The 20,473-nt window shown below is 37.2% G+C and overlaps 1 protein-coding gene across 1 annotated transcript in view; it reads left to right on the top strand.

Moving 5' to 3' along the window:
- LOC148940168 (acetylcholine receptor subunit beta-like 1) overlaps window positions 1-20,473 on the top strand; it is a 169,371-nt gene that overhangs the window by 20,788 nt on the left and 128,110 nt on the right. Inside the window, exons 3-4 of the mRNA XM_089106088.1 lie at window positions 8,456-9,104; window positions 10,429-10,597. Coding sequence (XP_088962214.1) covers window positions 8,456-9,104; window positions 10,429-10,597 — 818 coding nt within the window. The remainder of the gene's footprint in view (window positions 1-8,455; window positions 9,105-10,428; window positions 10,598-20,473) is intronic.

The following is a 20,473-nucleotide window of genomic DNA, read 5'->3' as shown; positions in this document are numbered from 1 at the left end:
AAATCGACTATGCTGAACAAAATGGCTTTCTCAAAATTTTGATTGGATGTGTTTGGGGGAATGATGGGCGTGGGGGGAGCTAGTTGCCCTCCAATCACTTTCGACTTTAAAAAAGGGTATTAGCCCTTTGAATTTCCAATCGAAGGAGCCTGTTTTGAAGTTTCTACGACAACGCCTTCTATAAAAACACTATATGCCCCCAGGGCATAACTTAAAACCTTTGCCCTGAGGGTTGCGGGGGAGTGTCCTCCTCAAAAACATATTTTCTATCTGGAAATCAAGTAGCATACGCTGAACAAAATGGCTATCTCAAAATTTTGATTGGGTGTGTTTTGGGGAATGATGGGCGTGGGGGGGGGGGCCTAGGTGCCCTCCAATCACTTTCGATTATTAAAAAGGGCACTAGCCTTTTGAATTTCCAAGCAAATAAGCCTGTTTTGAAGTTTCTACGACAACGCCTTCTATAAAAACCTTATATGCCCCCAGAGCATAAATTAAAACGCTTGCCCTGAGGGTTTTGGGGGAGTGTCCTCCTCAAAAACATATTTTCTCTCTAGAAATCAACTGCGCTGAACAAAATGGCTATCTCACAATTTTGATTGGATGTGTTTGGGGGGATGATTGGCGTGGGGGGGGGGGGGGCTATATGCCCTTATATGCCCCCAGGGCATAACTTAAAACCCTTGCCCTGAGGTTTTTGGGGGAGTGTCCTCCTCAAAAACCTATTTTCTATCTGGAAATTAACTACGTTGAACAAAATGGCTATCTCACAATTTTGATTAGATGTGTTTGGGGGAAAGATGGGCTTAGGGGGGGGCTAGTTGCCCTCCAATCACTTTCGACTATTAAAACGGGCACTAGCCCTTTGAATTTCCAATCGAATGAGCCTGTTTTGAAGTTTCTACGACAACGCTTTCTTATAAAAACCTTATATGCCTCCAGGGCATAACTTAAAACCGTTGCCCTGAGGGTTTTGGGGGAGTGTCCTCCTAAAAAACATATTTTTTATCTGGAAATCAACTAGCCTACGCTGAAAAAAATGGATATCTCAAAGTCTGATTGGATGTGTGTGGGGGAATGTTGGGCATGGGGGGCTAGTTGCCGTCCTATCCTTTTCAACTATAAAAAAGGCACTAGCCTTTTGAATTCCCAATCGAATGTTTCTGTTTTGAAGTTTCTACGAGAACGCTTTCTATAAAAACCTTATATGCCCCCAGGGCATAACTTAAAACCTTTGCGCTGAGGGTTGTGGGGGGAGTTTCCTCCTCAAAAACATATTTTCTATCTGGAAATTGACTATGCTGAAAAAAATGGCTCTCTCAAAATTTTGATTGGATGTGTTTGGGGGAATGATGGGCGTGGGGGGAGCTAGTTGCCCTCCAATCACTTTCGACTTTAAAAAAGGGTATTAGCTCTTTGAATTTCCAATCGAATGAGCCTGTTTTGAAGTTTCTAAGACAACGGCTTCTATAAAAACCTTATATGCCCCCAGGGCATAATTTAAAACCTTTCCCCTGAAGGTTGCGGGGGAGTGTCCTCCTCAAAAACATATTTTCTATCTGGAAACCAACTATGCTGAACAAAATGGCTTTCTCAAAATTTTGATTGGATGTGTTCGGGGGAATGATGGGCTTGGGGGGAGCTAGTTGCCATCCAATCACTTTCGACTATTCAAAAGGGCACTAGCCTTTTGAATTTCTAATAAAATGAGCCTGTTTTGAAGTTTCTACGACAACGCCTTCTATAATAACCTTATATGCCCCCAGAGCATAAATTAAAACGCTTGCCCTGAGGGTTGTGGGGGAGTGTCCTTCTCAAAAACATATTTTGGATCTAGAATTCAACTGCGCTGAACAAAATGGCTATCTCACAATTTTGATTAGATGTGTTGGGGGGAATGATTGGCTTGGGGGGGGGGCTATATGCCCTTATGTGCCCCCAGGGCATAACTTAAAACCCTTGCCCTGAGGTTTTTGGGGGAGTGTCCTCCTCAAAAACCTATTTTCTATCTGGAAATTAACTACGTTGAACAAAATGGCTATCTCACAATTTTGATTAGATGTGTTTGGGGGAAAGATGGGCTTAGGGGGGGGGGGGCTAGTTGCTCACCAATCACTTTCGACTATTAAAAATGGCACTAGCCATTTGTATTTCAAATCAAATGAGCCTCTTTTGAAATTTCTAAGACAACGCCTTCTTATAAAAACCTTATATGCCCCCAGGGCATAACTTAAAACTGTTGCCCTGAGGGTTTTGGGGGAGTGTCCTCCTAAAAAACATATTTTCTATCTGGAAATCAACTAGCCTACGCTGAAAAAAATGGTTATCTCAAACTCTGATTGGATGTGTTTGGGGAATGATGGGCTCGGGGGGCTAGTTGCCCTCCTATCCCTTTCAACTATAAAAAGGGCCCTAGCCCTTTGAATTCCCAATCGGCTGATTCTGTTTTGAAGTTTCTACGAGAACGCTTTCTATAAAAACCTTATATGCCTCCAGGGCATAACTTAAAACCTTTGCGCTGAGGGTTGTGGGGGAGTTTCCTCCTCAAAAACATATTTTCTATCTGGAAATTGACTATGCTGAACAAAATGGCTCTCTCAAAATTTTGATTGGATGTGTTTGGGGGAATGATGGGCGCGGGGGGAGCTAGTTGCCCTCCAATCACTTTCGACTTTAAAAAAAGGTATTAGCTCTTTGAATTTCCAATCGAAGGAGCTTGTTTTGAAGTTTCTAAGACAACGCCTTCTATAAAAACCTTATATGCCCCCAGGGCATAATTTAAAACCTTTCCCCTGAGGGTCGCAGGGGAGTGTCCTCCTCAAAAACATATTTTCTATCTGGAAATCAACTAGCCTACGCTGAACAAAATGGCTATCTCAAATTTTGGTTGGGTGTGTTTTGGGGAATGATGGGCGTGGAGGGGGGAGGCTAGGTGCCCTCCAATCACTTTCGACTATTAAAAAGGGCACTATCCCTTTGAATTTCCAATCAAATGAGCCTGTTTTGAAGTTTCTACGACAACGCCTTCTATAGAAACCTTATATGCCCTCAAAGCATAAATTAAAACGCTTGCCCTGAGGGTTGTGGGGGAATGTGCTCCTCCAAAAACATATTTTCTATCTAGAAATCAACTGCGCTGAACAAAATGGCTATCTCACAATTTTGATAGGATGTGTTTGGGGGAATAATTGACGTGGGGGGGTCTATATGCCGTTATATTCCTCCAGGGCATAACTTAAAACCCTTGCCCTGAGGTTTTTGGGGGAGTGTCCTCCTCAAAACCTATTTTCTATCTGGAAATTAACTACGTTGAACAAAATGGTTATCTAACAATTTTGATTAGATGTGTTTGGGGTAAAGATGGGCTTAGGGGGGGGGGGGCTAGTTGCCCTCCAATCACTTTCGACTATTAAAAAAGGGCACTATCCTTTTGAATTTCCAATCAAATGAGCCTGTTTTGAAGTTTCTACGACAACGCCTTCTATAAAAAGCCTATATGCCCCTAGGGCATAACTTAAAGCCCTTGCCCTGAGGGCTGTGGGGGAGTCTCGTCCTCAAAAACACATTTTCTATCTTGAAATCAACTACGCTGAACAAAATGGCTATCTCAAAATTTTGATTGGATGCGTCTGGGAATGATGGGCGTGGGGGGATAGTAGCACTCCAATCACTTTCGAATATTAAAAAGGGCACTAGTCCTTTGAATTTCCAATCGAATAAGCCTGTTTTGAAGTTTCTACGACAATGCCATCAATAAAAATCTTATATGCCCCCAGGGCACAACTTAAAACCCTAGCCCTAAGGGTTGTGGGGGAGTGTCCTCCTCAAAAACATATTTTCTATCTGGAAATCAACCACGCTGAACAAAATGGCTATCTCGCAATTTTGATTGGATGTGTTTGGGGGAATTATGGGAGAGAGTGGGGGGCTAGTTGCCCTTCAATCACTTTCGACTATTAAAAAGGACACTAGCTCTTTGAAATTCCAATCGAATGAGCCCGTTTTGAAGTCTCTACGACAACGCCTTCTATAAAAACTTATATGCCCCCAGGGCATAACTTAAAACCCTTGCCCTGAGGGTTGTGGGGGAGTGTCCTACTCAAAAACACATTTTCTATGTGGAAATCAACTACGCTGAACAAAATGGCTATCTCAAAATTTTGATTGGATGTGTTTGGGGAATGATTGGCGTGAGGGGGGGGGCTAGTTGCCCTCCAATCACTTTCGACTATAAAAAAGGACACTAGGACTCTCGATTTCCAATCGAATGATCCCCTTTTAAAGTCTCCACGACAACCCCTTCTATATGAAGTGCCTGGCTTTAAAGAAAAAAAAATAATAAACTGTACATTGTGTCAACATTGATCTTATATGCCCTCAGGGCATAACTTAAAACCCTTACCCCGAGGGTTGTGGGGGAGTGTCTTCCTCAAAAAGATATTTTCTATTAGGAAATCAACAACGCTGAACAAAATGGCCATCTCAAAATGGGCGGGGGGGGGGGGCTTGTTTCCCTCCAATCACTTTTGACTATTAAAAAGGCACTATCTACTCTAATTTCCAATCGAATGAGCCCTTTTCGAAGTTTTTACGACAACTCCTTCGATACGAAGTGCCCGGGTATGGAGAAAAAAAAAACACAATGTGCCCACATCGTTCTTTACTTAGGCAGCGCTAGCGCGCTGCCTATGATAAAAGCAAAGTGTATATGTTTGGAGGTATAAAGGGACGTCAAGTCATGAAAATTTAGATGGTGGATAATGCACTCTTCAAAATCTGGGCATAGAGGGCCATTCTGTGTAATTTAAATTTTGTTACTTAAATCCCAAAAGTGGTATTTTTCAATGAAAATACGAAAAAAAAGTTTTTTTCAAAATCTAGGGGAGAGTCTAATAGGGGTAATTCCCTCTCCTAATTTGACTAGCCTGAAGGTCTGTTTTTTAAAATTGATTTTTGTGAAGCTTAAGCTATGAAAAGGTACTAGATAGAATTAAAAAAAAAACTTATTTATTGAAATGCAGTAAAAACTGACGAACATACAAGTTTGAGGCGAGCACCTAATAAACAGTTACTTAGTTTTTATATTCTTTTTGTAAGTTTTTTGTATTTACAAATTAATAATACAATAAAATATTAATAAAGATGATGTTTTTAGATTATATAAAATTCGTCTTATATAATATCAAATTCATTATATTTGAAAAAAGCGTCCACTGTAAATATTTCTCTCTATAATTCCGATTTACTTGGTTACTGTCTACCAATTAACCTATGAATTCTGTGTATCCTATTTGCATTTTAACCTTTTTGCCTCTTTAATTTTTACCTCTTTAACTTTCATCTATTTGCCTTTAACTATTTACCTATTTTAATTTTACTTATTTAATTGTGTTCCTATTTACCTATATACATATAACTATTTGTTTGTCTTCTTTACCTACTCTCTGTAAAAATGCTTTATGATTTTACAAGCCTGTATCAAATAATTCGTGGTAACAAACTGTAAGTAAGGAGCGATACGGCTCAATAGTAACCCAAACTCTAAAAGACCGAATTTTGATATTAACAAATATACCATAAGATTTGGCTTATTATGCTGAATCTAAATATATAAGACTCATTAAGTTTTAATGTAACTTATCAAAAGCTACGAGCCTGATAAAATTTGCTTGGTTTTTCAAAAAGGGGGGAACACCCCTTAAAGGTCAAGGAATCTTAATGAAAATCACACTGAGTTGCATCTATATGCCTTTAACTATTTACCTATTTTAATTTTACTTATTTAATTGTTTTACTTATTTAATTGTTTGTTGAAACTGAACGTATCCGAAAACCCTACTTTAAAAATTTCACGCTTTCATGTGTTAAAAATGTGGAATTTCGTATTTTTTGTCAGAAGAAAGATCACGGATGCGTGTTCATCTTTTTTTTTTACTTTTTTCCTAGGGGTGATCGCGTCGCACCAATAGTCCTAGAATATCGGGGAAGGACTCATTCTAACGGAATTTAAAAGTTCGAATGCCCTTTTTAAGTGACCAAAAAGATTGGAGGGCAATGTGCCTTTCTCCCATCCCCCTTTTTTCCTCATAGTTGACCGATTAAGATTTCCAAAGTTTGATATGGGCATTTTGTTTAGAATAGTTCAAAAGCCAGATATCTATGAATCTGGGGTAACATGACCCCTCACAGCCCCTGGGGAAAGGTCTGTAGCTCATGTCTGTTGCCCATTGTTAACGTGTAACATTTGCTTTTGGGAAGTATACCGACGCTTTTTGGGGGTGGGGTGGGGGGGGGATTTTCGCCGTGGGGTTTTTCCACGGGGAAAATTTTCCATTGGGATGGAATTTTCTGATGGGGGGGGGACTCTTCAGGGGGAATTTTACACTCGGGGAATTTGCCAGAAGTCCTATATGAAGTTATTTTTATTTGTCTTACTTTCTCATTGCCGACTCAATTTACATGTCGGCTTTGGAGATGTTAAGGGGAATCGTCCGGGTGAAATTTTTAGCGGGTTGGATTTGCCTAGAGTATCTTTCAGTGGGGGGGGGGATTTTTCACAAGAGAAATTGTCCATAGGGGAGTTCCCCGCGGGATAAAGTTTCCAGAGGGAAGTTTGTACGGGAGCAACTTTCTACTAGGAGGCGGGGGAGGGTTGTTTGTGGGAAAACCTTTCCACAGAGGAAGAGATTTCTGGCATGATTTTAAAATTAATCAGAAATTAAAGTATTTATTAAAATGAAAGTGAGCTAAGAAAAATATTTCACCCAGAATAATCCGCAAGAAACTTTCCCCGTGGAATATTCAGCTAGAATGGAATTGTCTGGGGGAAATTTCCCTGGTGAGGAAGGGGGTACTTTACAGGCAAAGCACTTTCCATGGAAGAAAATTCCGTGGGGAGAAGGAATTTTCCATGCAGGGGGAGCCGGATTTCTCGGTATTATTGAAAAACGATCAGAAATTAAATTAAAAAGCAAGTTTTTTCAACTAAAAGTAAGGAGCGATATCAAAACTTAAAACGAGCAAAAATTATCACGTATATGAAAAAGGTTGCCCCTAGCAAGACCTCGCTCTTTACGCTAAAATTTGACTTTGTGTCTGAATTAATTAAGAACGGATCCTGAAACACAAGGCCATTCAGTTAGAATAATAAAGCTATTTCTAAAATTCTATAAAAACACTTTAGCGTAAAGAGCGAGGTCTTGAGGAGGGGCAACTTTATTCAAATACGTAATAATTTCTGTTCGTTGGTTCCGCTCAGTATCGGACCAAAGATCTGTAATCAATAAGGCAGAAGCATTGACCAATTCCACCAGAGACGTAGAAAATTAATTTTCAATAGACCGTATCATCAAGGATTTTTAACACAAGAACTTTGCATTTTAAAGATGGCGGTATGGAATTATTCAAGATGGAGGATTATAAACTCATTGTCTCTGACCATGGTTAACTAATATTCCTAAGCTTTTTGGCCATTAAAAATCAATTAACACATTTCACTCAGAGGTATTCTGAGTCTTGGCCACAACTGTTGTTTCAAGGTAAAAAATTGCACCTTGAATAGGCACGGCCTTTTTTGTCCTGGCACAAAAATGTTTCAAAATGAAAACCTTCTGTATTGCTAATATACACTCATTTTTATTAGGTTCTTCCACTCTATGAAGAAATTTGAAAAATATAAGCGCGGTATTGTAACTGTCAATCCGAGATCTTCCTGTGTTCTAAGCTCTACATTTAGTGTACTAATTCAAATTTATCGTTGAGTAAGCCACTTGAGGCAGACAAACAGTTCAAAAACCTCTTCTCCATCCAACGCTGTTTTAAATTTCATTTTGACTACCTTAAAAAGAATTCCCAGAGATGAAAGGTCGTCATCAGATAATCACACACAATCCCTATCTGGGATACCCAGTTTTTCTTTATCATCGTTATATGCTGTCACAAATACTCAACACAACTTTCTTTTGGGTTCTTGGATTTTTTTTTTGGCTTTCTCTCACGTTCCAAAATTGAGCTATGGCTTTTTTATTCTGCTTTCTACATACCTTTTGCACTATCAATCCTTGGTTATAAGACTGTCTTATCTACTTCACCAATCGTTGAATCACCTGTCTTCAAAATTGTTTTTTTTCTTCAAAAAATAAACTATTTCTACCATTTTTTATAGATATTTATTGAAATATATATGCATAATACGTTTTACTAAATCCTTCAAATAGTTAAAATAGAAAAAATTGAACCAGCAAAAAAAAACCTTTTTTAATATCAGGCTTAAGAACTTAAAATGTTTGAATTAGCAGACAATCAGTAAAATGCAAACATACTAAAGTTGCGTCTCTATTTTATTTTTTCTTCTAAGCTACCAGACTAATTTTAAGCTTTTGAAAAGGCTTACATAAGAAATATTTTACTTTTATTTAGGTTCTTTTTTATTCTTTTCAATTTTTTTTCTTTATAGAGCTCTTGCACCATCGATGTGACATATTTCCCTTTTGATCAACAGACATGTGTCCTCAAATTTGGTTCTTGGACATTTAATGGTGATCAAGTTTCTCTTCAATTATATTTACATAAACCATTTGTAGATTTATCAGACTATTGGAAATCTGGAACTTGGGACATAATAGAGGTCCCTGCTTACTTAAATGAAAACATAGGTGATAACAATCAAACTGAAACTGATTTAACATTTTATATAACAATTCGTCGAAAAACTTTATTTTACACAGTGAATTTAATATTACCAACAGTGCTCATTTCGTTTTTATGTGTGCTCGTATTTTATTTACCAGCCGAAGCCGGTGAAAAAATCACACTTGGTATTAGTATTTTACTATCATTGGTTGTGTTTCTTTTACTTGTGTCAAAAATCCTACCACCAACAAGCCTTGTGCTTCCATTAATAGCCAAATATTTGTTATTTACATTCATAATGAATACTGTAAGTATTTTGGTGACAGTAGTGATTATAAACTGGAATTTTCGGGGACCCCGAACTCATAGAATGCCAAATTGGATACGGGTTGTTTTTCTTAAATATTTGCCTATTGCTTTGATTATGAGAAGACCGAAGAAGACGAGACTGCGGTGGATGATAGAAACACCAGGTAAGGCCTCTTTTACTTCTAAATTAGAAATTCAACAACATATTTTCATCAAATGAAACAAAAGAGTGACACCAAAACTTAAAACGTATTGGAGTTATTTCCTCTATGGAAGGGGTTGCCGAGGCGGCATCTCTTAACATATAGCTCTCTAAGCTAAGGTTTAACAGTGTTATACTTAAATCATTTATGAGCGTGAATAATGTAGTCAATGGGTCTAAATTGCGAGCGTTTTATTTAGCGACTTCATTTAATGAATGGAGAAAACGAAATTACTATGGATAATAAAACACCAAGTAAGACAAGTTTTATCTTTCAAATAAAAAAGTCTTGTTTCAAGTGAAAGTAAAGAGTGACATCAAAACTTTTGACTAAGAGAAATTATTTCGTGTGTGAGGGGGGTCGCTAAAGTTTCCGCTAAAGTTTTATAGTGCTATTTTGAAAGTATTTATGCTTCTAACTTTGCAGTTGATCAAGAATGTAGTTAATTGGTAATTTCAAGTGTGTATATTACATCGTAAAACATTTCGATTACATCCGATACATAGATTGCTGACAATTAAAACGAAATGGAAATATAAAATTGGGTGAATTGGGCTCTTTTCTACTATCAGGCATAATTCTGGCAATCAATCCATCAGAGTGAATGTTTTTGACAGATATTCTTTAAATCATAAAAGCTGAAAATTGGAAAACAGTTTTAATATTATTATGGTTAACAAGACAAAATATGTAAAGACTTAGTGCTAGTAGGAAATACATCGACAAACAATAGTGTTAGTACAGCATTTTCAAACCAAATTCTTGCCAATTCATTCTTCCACTTCTGCAGTGCAAATGTGTTCTTTGGTCAACGAAAGAAAAAAAACAAAAAAACACACACACGCGCAAAATTGGACATTTTATAACTCTTGGCTTTTCTTATTACTCTATTCTTTAGCTAGAGCTCATTGAAGAAATATAACTGAATTTTGATATTTAATTTTTAGACTATAAATAAAAAAAAATCGACAGTTAAAATCAGATATATGATGCCAAATGCTTTGAATAAATAAAAAAAAACTGTCGAATATATTCTTAGATTATACCCCTCCCCATGAGTTATCCAACAATATATTTAACCGGAGGAGGGAAGAGTGGAACTCTGACCAAGAAGCAGGGGGGGGGAATGTTTGCTGCTGTATTAAATTCAGATGCCTTAGTACTGCAAATAGGTGTTAGTAAAACTAGTTTATGCAGATAGTTTTCATCGTTTAATCTACTGGTCAGGTATATCTGTCAATATAACATATGTGATGCATTATCATTACAAACATTCTCACTATAGGTGGTGGTGTAGTAATGCCATCATCATCAAGTATGTCAAGCGGAATTCCTCCTCCGCCATTTCCTGCTGCGTCACCTGCACCACCAAGAAACAATGTGGAACACATAGAACTTGCTGAACTGCATCATCCGAGTTGTAGAATGTCAAGACAAAACAGTGAAAGAGATAGGTAAGAGGCTCGATTTATTTAGGATTACTTCCCCTTGCCTGTCTAGATAGCTGTAAAGAAGCATTGTTGGGATGGTGGAAATTTATGGGAACGGGAAAGGCAGAAGGTCTCTAGATATATATTGGATCCTGGTTGTCACACTCTTAAAATGACGATAAATTATTTTTCACCTACTTACCACACTGATAAGAATAAACAAAGCTTAAAAAAAAAAACGGTTCTCATCATGCAAAAGGGCTCCGTAAAAATGTCAAGTAGAAAACAAAAAGAAAGAAGGAAAGATAGAGAGAGAGAGAGAGAGAGAGAGAGAGAGAGAGAGAGACATATAATATTTGCTTTTGTCTTGGAGGGGGGGGGGGCTAAAACTCAAAACTTAAATGCCTATGAACGTTATGACTAGATTTATTCTTCCTTCACCATAAATATATAGCCCGACGGTTAAAAGGAAACTAAGTTTCGTAAGAAAAGTGCTTCAAAATTCATATAACCTTTTTTTTGTTATTAATACTGTTATTTATTCTGTTACTGTTATTTTTTATTAGCACTATTTTTTTCTGTTTTGTGTTTACACTATTTTTTTAATGTGGCTTTAAATTTTATTTAAGTAATTTTCACTTTACTGCAAGACTGAATATCGTTCTTAGGGTTTTCATGGCCTCTTTATATTTCATCCCTTGAAAAACATGAAATTTCAGGTTTGATTGATGAGTTATTTATGCCAAATTACCTGAGCCTACCTTACCCAGAAACAGATAAATTCTGTCACCCATAAAAACAATAGTCTCTAGTATTGACTACATCTTGTTCTATTATTTTTATTTGATGTAGTCTGGATGTATGAATCTCTTTATCAATCAAGTACTTTCTTTGTTTACTATCTTTAAAAAATAATTGGCTCTTAATATACGATCTTGATAAATAGTTTTGGGAGGTTTTTGAATTGCTCTATATTATTTTTCCATTAATCATTCCAGGAACTTCAGTTTCATCCACAATGAGATTTTACTGACATCAATATATTAGGAAGGGCTAGTTTCAGGGATGAGTTAAAACCAAACTTGTCAAACAGTTCCTGGTAACTAACTGTAAGTAAGGAGCGAAGCGGCTCAATAGTAATAAAAGCTCTTAAAAATGGACATTTGATATCAAGAGGGGTATAAAAAAATTGGCTCATTATGCTGATTCAAAATATATAAAATTCATTAAGTTTAGTGTTACCCATTAAAAGCTACTAACTTACTTTACTTAATTACCTAACGCTCTTGCTCAGCAGGGTCGCCAGCGTAGAGGGAACTGGTTGGCAGCACTGTCAGTCTTCTCCAAGCAACCCTGCCCAGGCCTAAGGATGAGGCCTCATTAGGGTTGATGTTGCGATTGAAGAGGCGTTGATTTATAACATCAGCCCATCTGGTGCACGGCCTCCCTCGAGGACGTTTCCAGATAATTGAGTGATTGAAGTCCGAAATGATCCTTGCAGGGGTAGTTGACGGGAGGCGGAGTAAGTGGCCGTACCATCTTAGAGAACGAGCTTCTACTTGGGTGGAGAGGTTCGCTAACTTGAAGGTTTTCAGGATCTCGGTATTGCGGATCTTGTCATACTATTTGAAACCTTCAACTCGTCGAAAGTGTCTGCTTTGGATGGCCTCGACATTTCTCAGCTGTGTCTGGATTATTGGTCATGTCTCAGAAGAGTAAATCATGATGCTTGAGACTGTGGCGTTGTAAATTTTGGGCTTCTGTAAGGCGAATAGTTTGCAGTTTGTGGAAGACTGCTCTCAGGAGCCGTCTGAATACAGTTTGCCTTGACTGATCTGGCGGAGATTTCGGCGTCAAATGTGCCATTTGAAGATATAGTTTATCTGAGATAAGTGAACTGCCTTATCACGTCAACAGCTTGGCCGTTGCTCGCAACAGTTAAGGGTGATGCCAATGCGGTCTTTTCTATTGGAATGATCTTCGTTTTCTTCCAGTTGATTTGCAGCCCAACTCCAGTGGAGGAGAGCGTCTCAAGTGCAGACATAAGTTGGTCGAGATTTCTGCTAAGGACGGTGACATAGTCGGCAAAGTCAACATCAGATTAAGTCCTCCGTGCATAACTTATGTCAAAAGGGTGAGCATGGTGTGTCAAACAGTTCGTGGTAACGAACTGTAAGGAGCGACCCGGCTCAATAGTAACCGAAACTCTAAAAAGCGGAATTTTGATACCAATAGATATATAAAAAGAAGTAGATTTTTTATGCTGATTTCAAATATTTAAGTTTCATCAAGTTCAGTCCTACCCATCAAAAGCTACGCGCCTGATAAAATTTGCCTGATTTTCGAAAAAGAGGGAAACATAACCTAAAAGTCATAGAACCTTAATGAAAATCACACCATGAGATTCAGCGTACCAGAGAACCCTACTGTAGAGGTTTCAAGCTCCCATCTGCAAAAATGTGGAATTTTGTATTTTTGCCAGAAGAAACATCACGGATGTGTGTTTATGTTGTTGTTTTTTTTCCGCAGGAGTGATCGTATCAACCCAGTGGTCCTAGAATATCATGGGAGGGCTCATTTGAACAGGAATTATAAGTTTTAGTGCCCTTTTTAAATGACCAAAAATGAAGGGCAACTAGGCCCCCTCCCACGCTCATTTTTTCTCAAAGTCACCCGACCAAAGTTTTGAGATAGCCATTTTGTTCAGCATGGTCGAAAAATATAATAACTATGTCTTTGAGGATGACTTAATCCCTCACAGTCCCTGGGGGAAGGTCTGCAAGTTATGAACTTTGCCCAATGTTTACATATGATATTGGTTATTTTGAAGTATACAGACGTTTTCAGGGTTTTTTTTTCTGGTAGTGGGGGGGGGGGTGTTGGGGGTTACTTTGGCGGAAGTTTTCATGGGGGAAGGGACATTGCTATGAAGGGGGCACCGTATTTCCAGCATTATTTAAGAAAACGATCAGAAATCAAATAAAAAAAAACTAGTTTTTCAACTGAAAGTAAGGAGCAACATCAAAACTTAAAACGAACAGAAATTATTAAGTATATGATTGGGTTCATCCCCTAGTCAATACCTCGCTCTTCACGCTAAAGTTTTTTTTATAGTACTTTCATAAGAGCTATTTATTCTAATTAATGGCCTTTGTGATTAAGAGGTCATTTTTAAAGAATTGAAGAAAAAAAATTCGCACTTTAGTGGAAAGATCTAGGTATTGAATAGGGGGTGAACCCCCCTAATATACATAAAAAAAATATACGAATATAAAAGTTCGTTACGTAAAGTTAATCCGTAAGTTACGTATATTTATTACTAATAAAAACGTTCATAAATAAAATTAAACAACTTTCGAGAAAGTCATTTAGCCAAAAAAGTAAAATTAATATGCAAATTTCGTTTTAATTATTTATGTACAGTGAACCAAAATCAAAACCTGCATTAATTTAAAAACGTTCAGAAATTAAATGAAAAAAAAAGTTTTTTTTTAACTGAAAGTAGGGAGCGACATTGAAATTTAAAACGAACAGAAATCAATCCGTATATGAAAGAGGCTGTCCCCTCCTCACCGCCTCCTCTTTACGCTAAAGTTTGACTCTTTCTCAAAACTCTTTTTTTTAAATAATAAAAAACTTTACTGTAAAGAGCAAGTAGTTAAGGAGGGGACAGCCCCTTTCATATACGGAATAATTTCTGTTCTTTTCAAGTTTTAATATCGTTCCATACTTTCAGTTAAAAAAACTAGATTTTACAATTTAATCTCGTTCAAAATTAAAAGCTACGGGCCTGAAAAATTTGCCTGATTCTCGGAAAAAGGGGAAAACATCCCCTAAAGGTCAAGGAATCCTAACTCAAATCACACCATAGATTCAGAGTATCTGAAAAGCCTATTGTAGAAGTTTCAAGCTCTCATCTTCAAAAATGTGGAATTTTGTATTTTTTTTTTTTTACAGAAGAAAGATCACGGATGCGTGTTTATGTATTTATCAAATTAAAAAAAACAAGTTTTTCAACTGAAAGTAAGGAGCAACGTTAAAATTTAAAACGAACAGACCGTACTCGTACTTTACGCCAAAGTTTTCTAATACTTTTAAAAAGGCTTCTTATTGTTCTAATTAAACGACCCTCAGATTTCAGGAGTCTTTCTTAAACAATGGGGAAAAAGTTCAAACTTTATCGTAAAGAGCGAGGTGCTGAAGAGGGGGCATACCCCTTAATACGTATAGTAATTTCTGTTCGTTTTAAGTTTTAATGTTGCTCCTCAGTTTCAGTTAAAAAAAAATTATTTTTTCGTCTAATTTCTAATCGTTTTTTAAATAATACCAGGAAATCTGGCTGCACCTCCATGGAGAAATAACCCTCCCCACTTAATTATTCTATAGAAAATTACCCTGGACAATTAGCCCTAACAAGTCCACGTGTAAAATTGAGACGGAAAAGAGAAAGCGAGACATACAAGGAATTTTGTATAGGAATTATGGCAAATTCCCCCACTGTAAAAGTTCCCCTGAAAACTTCAACCCCTGGTAGCCCCCCCCCCCCAGTTAAAATTATCCAGTCGACCCCCCACCCCTCCAGAACAAAATTTGTCCCGCCCCACCCGAAAATGCATTCACACCTCCCAATAACAAATACTATGTGTAAACAATGGACGATTTTTATAGCTTAAGGAACTTTCCCCTGGGGCCTGGAGGAGGGGTTGTTATATCCAAAGGCATAGTTATTGGGTTTTCAGCTATGATAAACAATATGGCTATCTCAATATGAAAATCAGACGATTTTGGGAAAAGGGGCGGGGGAGAGGGCCTAGTTGCCCCTGAATCTTTTCGTCACTAAAAAAGGGCACCACACATTTGAATTTTTTTCTAATGAGCCCTCTCCCAATATTGTAGGACCACTGGGGCAATACTATCACCCCTGGAAAAAAAATAAACACGCATCAGTGATCTTTCTTCTGGCAAAAATAGAAAATTTTACATTTTTGTAGAAAGGAGGTTGAAACCTCTGCAATAAGGTTCTCTGATACCCTTAATCTGATGGTGTATTTTTTTTATTAAGATTCTTAGACTTTTAAGAGTTGTTCCCTCCCTCTTTTCGAAAATAAGACAAATTTTATCAGGCTTTTAGCCTTTAATGGGTAACGCTAAACTTAATGAAACGTATATATATATATATATATATATATATATATATATATATATATATATATATATATATATATATATATATATATATATATATATATATATATATATATATATATGTATATATATATATATATATATATATATATATATATATATATATATATATATATATATATATATATATATATATATATATATATATATATATATATATATATATATATATATATATATATGGAATCAACATAATAAACTGATTCTATTGGTATATTTATTGATTTTAACATTCGGATTTTTAGAGTTTTCATTACTATTGAGCCGCGTCGCTCCTTATTTACAGTTCGTTACCTTGAACTCTTGGATTTTGTTTTATGTTTTCCCCAAGTGTGATCGCATTGAACCAATAGTCCTAGAACATCTAAAAAGTGCTCATTCGAACGGAAATTAAAAGTTCAAGTGCCCTTTATTAGTGACCAAAAGGAATGGAGGGCAACTAGCCACCTTCTATCCTCCTTTTTCCTAAAAGTCGTCTGATCAAAACTTTGAGATAGCTATTTTGTTCAGCATGATTGAAAAGTCCAGTAATTATGCCATTGGAAACAACATGACCCCCATAGCCCGTGGAGAAAGGTCTGTAAGTTATGAAGTTTGTCCATTGTTTTCGTATAATTATTTGTTATTGGGAATTACACAGACATTTTTCGTGGGGGGGCATAATTTTCTGCTGGGGGGATTTTCCACGGGAAGAATTTTGCGTGAGAAGAGATATTTTCCAAGGGGGGTGAACTTTCCAGGGAAAACTTACACTGGGGGAATTTGCCAGATTTCCCATACGAAATTCTTTTTCTTCGTCTTACTTTCCTTTTGCCGACTCAATTTTACTTGTAGAGATATTATGTATAATTGTCGAGGGGGAATTTTTGCTGGGTTGAAATTGCCTAGGAATTTGCCGGTTTGAAATTGCCGTGTATCCGTCGGGGGGATCTTCCACGGGAGGATTTCCAGGGGGATCTTCCACGGGGGGATCTTCCATGGAATTCTCCATGGAGGAGTTTTCCACGGGATAAATTCTCCAGAACGAATTACCTACGGGAGCAACTTTCTACTAGGGGCTGGGGGGCGTGTTTGTGGGAAGAATTTTCCACAGAGAGGGCGATTTCCGGCATGATTTTAACAACAATTAGAAATTAAAGTCTTTTTCAAATGAAAGCGGACTAAGAAGAGTTTTTCAGCCAGAATCTTCCGCAAGAAGTTTTCCAGGGGGGCATTTCCAAAGCCACCCGAGGCCAACTAAGCTATGCACGCTCCTCCTCCATCCCAATATAATCATAACCTCCCTTTTTACACCCTCCCACGGAGTATCCATTTCCTTTAAATCTTTCTTTATGACGTTCTCCCAACCCAGACGAGGCCGACCTGCTTTCCGTTTACTCCTAGACGGTTGGCCGAAGAGGAAAGTCTTCGGCAATCTGTCATCCATCATCTGGACCACGTGCCCCAGCCATCTCAACCTTTCTGTCATTATAGTCCTAGAAAGCGGGATTGAACCCCACTTTTCGTACAGCCTACTGTTTGAAATACGTTCAGTCAGCCGGGTACCCAGAACAATCCCTAGTCAATTTCTCTGGAAAACATCTAGCAAATCTTCATCCGCTTTCAGTAGCGCCCATGCTTTAGAGCCATATTTGACCACTATCATCACTATAGCTTCTAATATTCTAATCTCGGATTGCAGACTTATCTTCCAATTCTTTCAAACTTTTTTGCCTGTGAAAAAATACATTGAGCCTTGGATATTCTACTTTTAACATCTTCACTGCTCCCACTGTCCTGACTAAAAATATTACCAAGGTAAGGGAAGTTGCCCTCCTGATCAATATTTTTGTTACCCAATGTCACCTTTTCACCCTCAATTATTCCTATCCTTGGCGACTTGGTTTCCTTAACATTAATTTTCAAACCTATTCAACAGCACTGAATTTACAAAATCACTAAAAGCTCATTCATTTTGCTCACATTTCATCTAGGATGCTTAAATCGTTGGCATAATCTAGGTCCAGGAGAGTTTTTCCTCCCGATTTGACTCCGTGGTCTCCCATTGGTTTTCCTGTGCTCCTTAAGACAAAGTCCATCAAAATGATCCATATAAAAGAGGGGGATAGAACACAACCCTGCTTAACTTCTGATTTAATACAAAACCAGCTTCTAACCTCATTTCCTACCTTAACCGCAGCAGTGTTATTCTCGTACATAGCACTAATCACTTTAAAGGATTTGTTTGGTATACATTACCAGGATTAAAAAAAAGAGTTAAAGATCTCTCTTTAACTCGTTCCTTATCGCTAATTGCGGGTCTGTTCCTATCTTAAACTGGGGCATGTCCAGATTGACTGCTGATTTACAATATATTAACATGCCAGTTCAATATTTTACTATTATGCCGTCTAGCTACATCTTAGTGACGAAGACCACACTGCCTTTCCATAACAAACAACAAAAGCACAAAGAACAATAGAGAAAAAATTTTTGCAAGACAGTGGAGATAATTTGAATGAATATTTTGGCCCTATGTTCAAGGGCCGTCCTCAGCAAGACAAAACTATATAAAAGAAAAAAGACTCACAACAACCTGCAAACAATAAAACCAAAAATTAAAAATATTTCAAAGCAGTCCTAGCATCCTTACTTCAGCGAAGTTCAACCAGGACTCCCCTTGGACATAGAGAACGAAATATTCATTCATATTATCTCCACTGTCTTGCTAAAAGATTTCCCTATTGTTCTTCGTGCTCTTGTTGTTAGCTACATCTTCCAGATCCTCAGAAATTTTATCCACGGCCTCCACTTCACACAACCTTAGTTCATATTTTAATGCATTCTCCACTTTCTTTACATTCCTTTGGTTTTCATCTGATCTATCACTCAGATAATTCTTGTACAATCCCCTTCTCCTCTCTATTAAACATGTAGCATTTTCACTAATATTCTTAGTTGCAGTCCTAACTTTCTTTCCTAAGACACCGTCAGCAACTTCACAAATTGTTTTTCTAAAATTATTCCAACCATATTCCACATTGTCAAGTTTTAAAATGGAACTTTCTGGTGAATTTTCCTTGGGGGGGCTATTTTACGTTGGAGGAACTTTCCTCCAGGAAGTAAGGAGCGATGCGGCTCAATAGTAACCGAAACTCTAAGAAACAGAGTCTTGATAATAATAGATACATCAAAAGAATCGAATTTTGATGCTTATTTAAAATAAAAAAAATAATAAAGTTTAATGTTACTCATCAAAGTTAGGAGCCCAAGAAAATTCACCCAATTTCTGGAAAAGGGGAGAAACACCCCCGAAATATCAATTGATTTTAATAAATCACGCTCATTAGATTCAGCATATAAGAGAACCCTACTGTAGAGGTTTCAAGCTCCTATATACAAAAATGTGAAATTTTGCATTTTTTGCAAGAAGAAAGATCACAGATGCGCGTCTATTTTTTTTCTTTGTTGTTCCTAGGGGTAAACGTATCCAACCAGTGATCCTAGAACATTGGGAGAAGGCTAATTTGGTCGGATATCAAAAGTTCTAACGCTTTTTTTAAGCGACCAAAAATATTTGAGGGCAGCCCCCTTACCACGCCTAATTTTTCCCCAAAGTCACCCGATCCAAATTTAGAGATATCCAGTTTGTTTAGAATAGTCAAAAAGTCTAAGAACTATGTCTTTGAGGATGATTAACCCCCCACAACCCCCGAGGGAAGGGCTGCAAGCCATGAACTTTGCCCATTGTTTACATATCGTATTGGATTTTGGGAAGTACACGTATATTTTTCGGGATGAGGGAGGGATTTTTCGGGCATTTTTTGAGGGGAGAGGGGGTAGTACGAAAAAGAATTTTTTTGGGGGAAGGACATTTTCCATGAAGGGGAGTCGAATTTCCCGGTATTATTTAAAAAAGGTAAGAAAATAAATTAAAAAAACAAGTTTTTCAACTGAAAGTAAGGAGCAACATCAAAACTTAAAACGAACAGAAATTATTACGTATATGATTGGGTTCGCCCCCTAGTCAATACCTCTCTCTTTACGCTAAAGTTTTTTTAGTACTTTCATAAGAGCTATTTATTCTAACTAAGCTATTTAATCTAATTAAAAGGCCTTTGTGATTAAGGGTCATTTTTAAAGAATTGGAACAAAATTCGAACTTAAGCGTAAAGAGCTAGGTATTGACTAGGGGGGGGGGGAACCCCCTAATATACGTAATAAGCATATACGAATATAGAAGTTCGTTACGTAAGTTAATTCGTAAGTTACGTATATTTATTACTAATAAAAATGTTTGTAAATAAAATTAAACAACTTTCGAGAAAGTCATTTAGCCAAAAAAGTAAAATTAATACGCAAATTTTGTTTTAACTATTCATGTACAGTTAGCCGAATTTCCCGGTATTATTTAATAAGGTCAGAAATTAAATAAAAAAGCAAATTTTTTCAACAGAAGTAAGGAGCAACATAAAATCTGAAAATGAAAAGAAATTCGTCCTCAAGTTTTGAATTTGAAGAAATTTCCCCTTCCTGAATACTTAGCTCTTTACGCTAAAGTTTGACTTTTTGTTTCAAATATTTAAGAATGACTCCTAAAACACATGGATCGATTAATTAGAATAATAAGCCTCTTAAAAATTCTAGCTAACTTTTGCATAAAGAGTGAGGTATTGAGTAGGGGCAACCCTAATCCAAGGCCCTATCCAGGGGGTG

Source organism: Artemia sp. Qi Xiang Cuo, chromosome 20 (assembly GCF_049724085.1).
Source record: "Artemia sp. Qi Xiang Cuo chromosome 20, ASM4972408v1, whole genome shotgun sequence".
Classification (NCBI taxonomy): domain Eukaryota; kingdom Metazoa; phylum Arthropoda; class Branchiopoda; order Anostraca; family Artemiidae; genus Artemia; species Artemia sp. Qi Xiang Cuo.
Note: the sequence above shows the minus strand (reverse complement) of the source record. Positions and strands in the feature narration are given on the sequence as shown.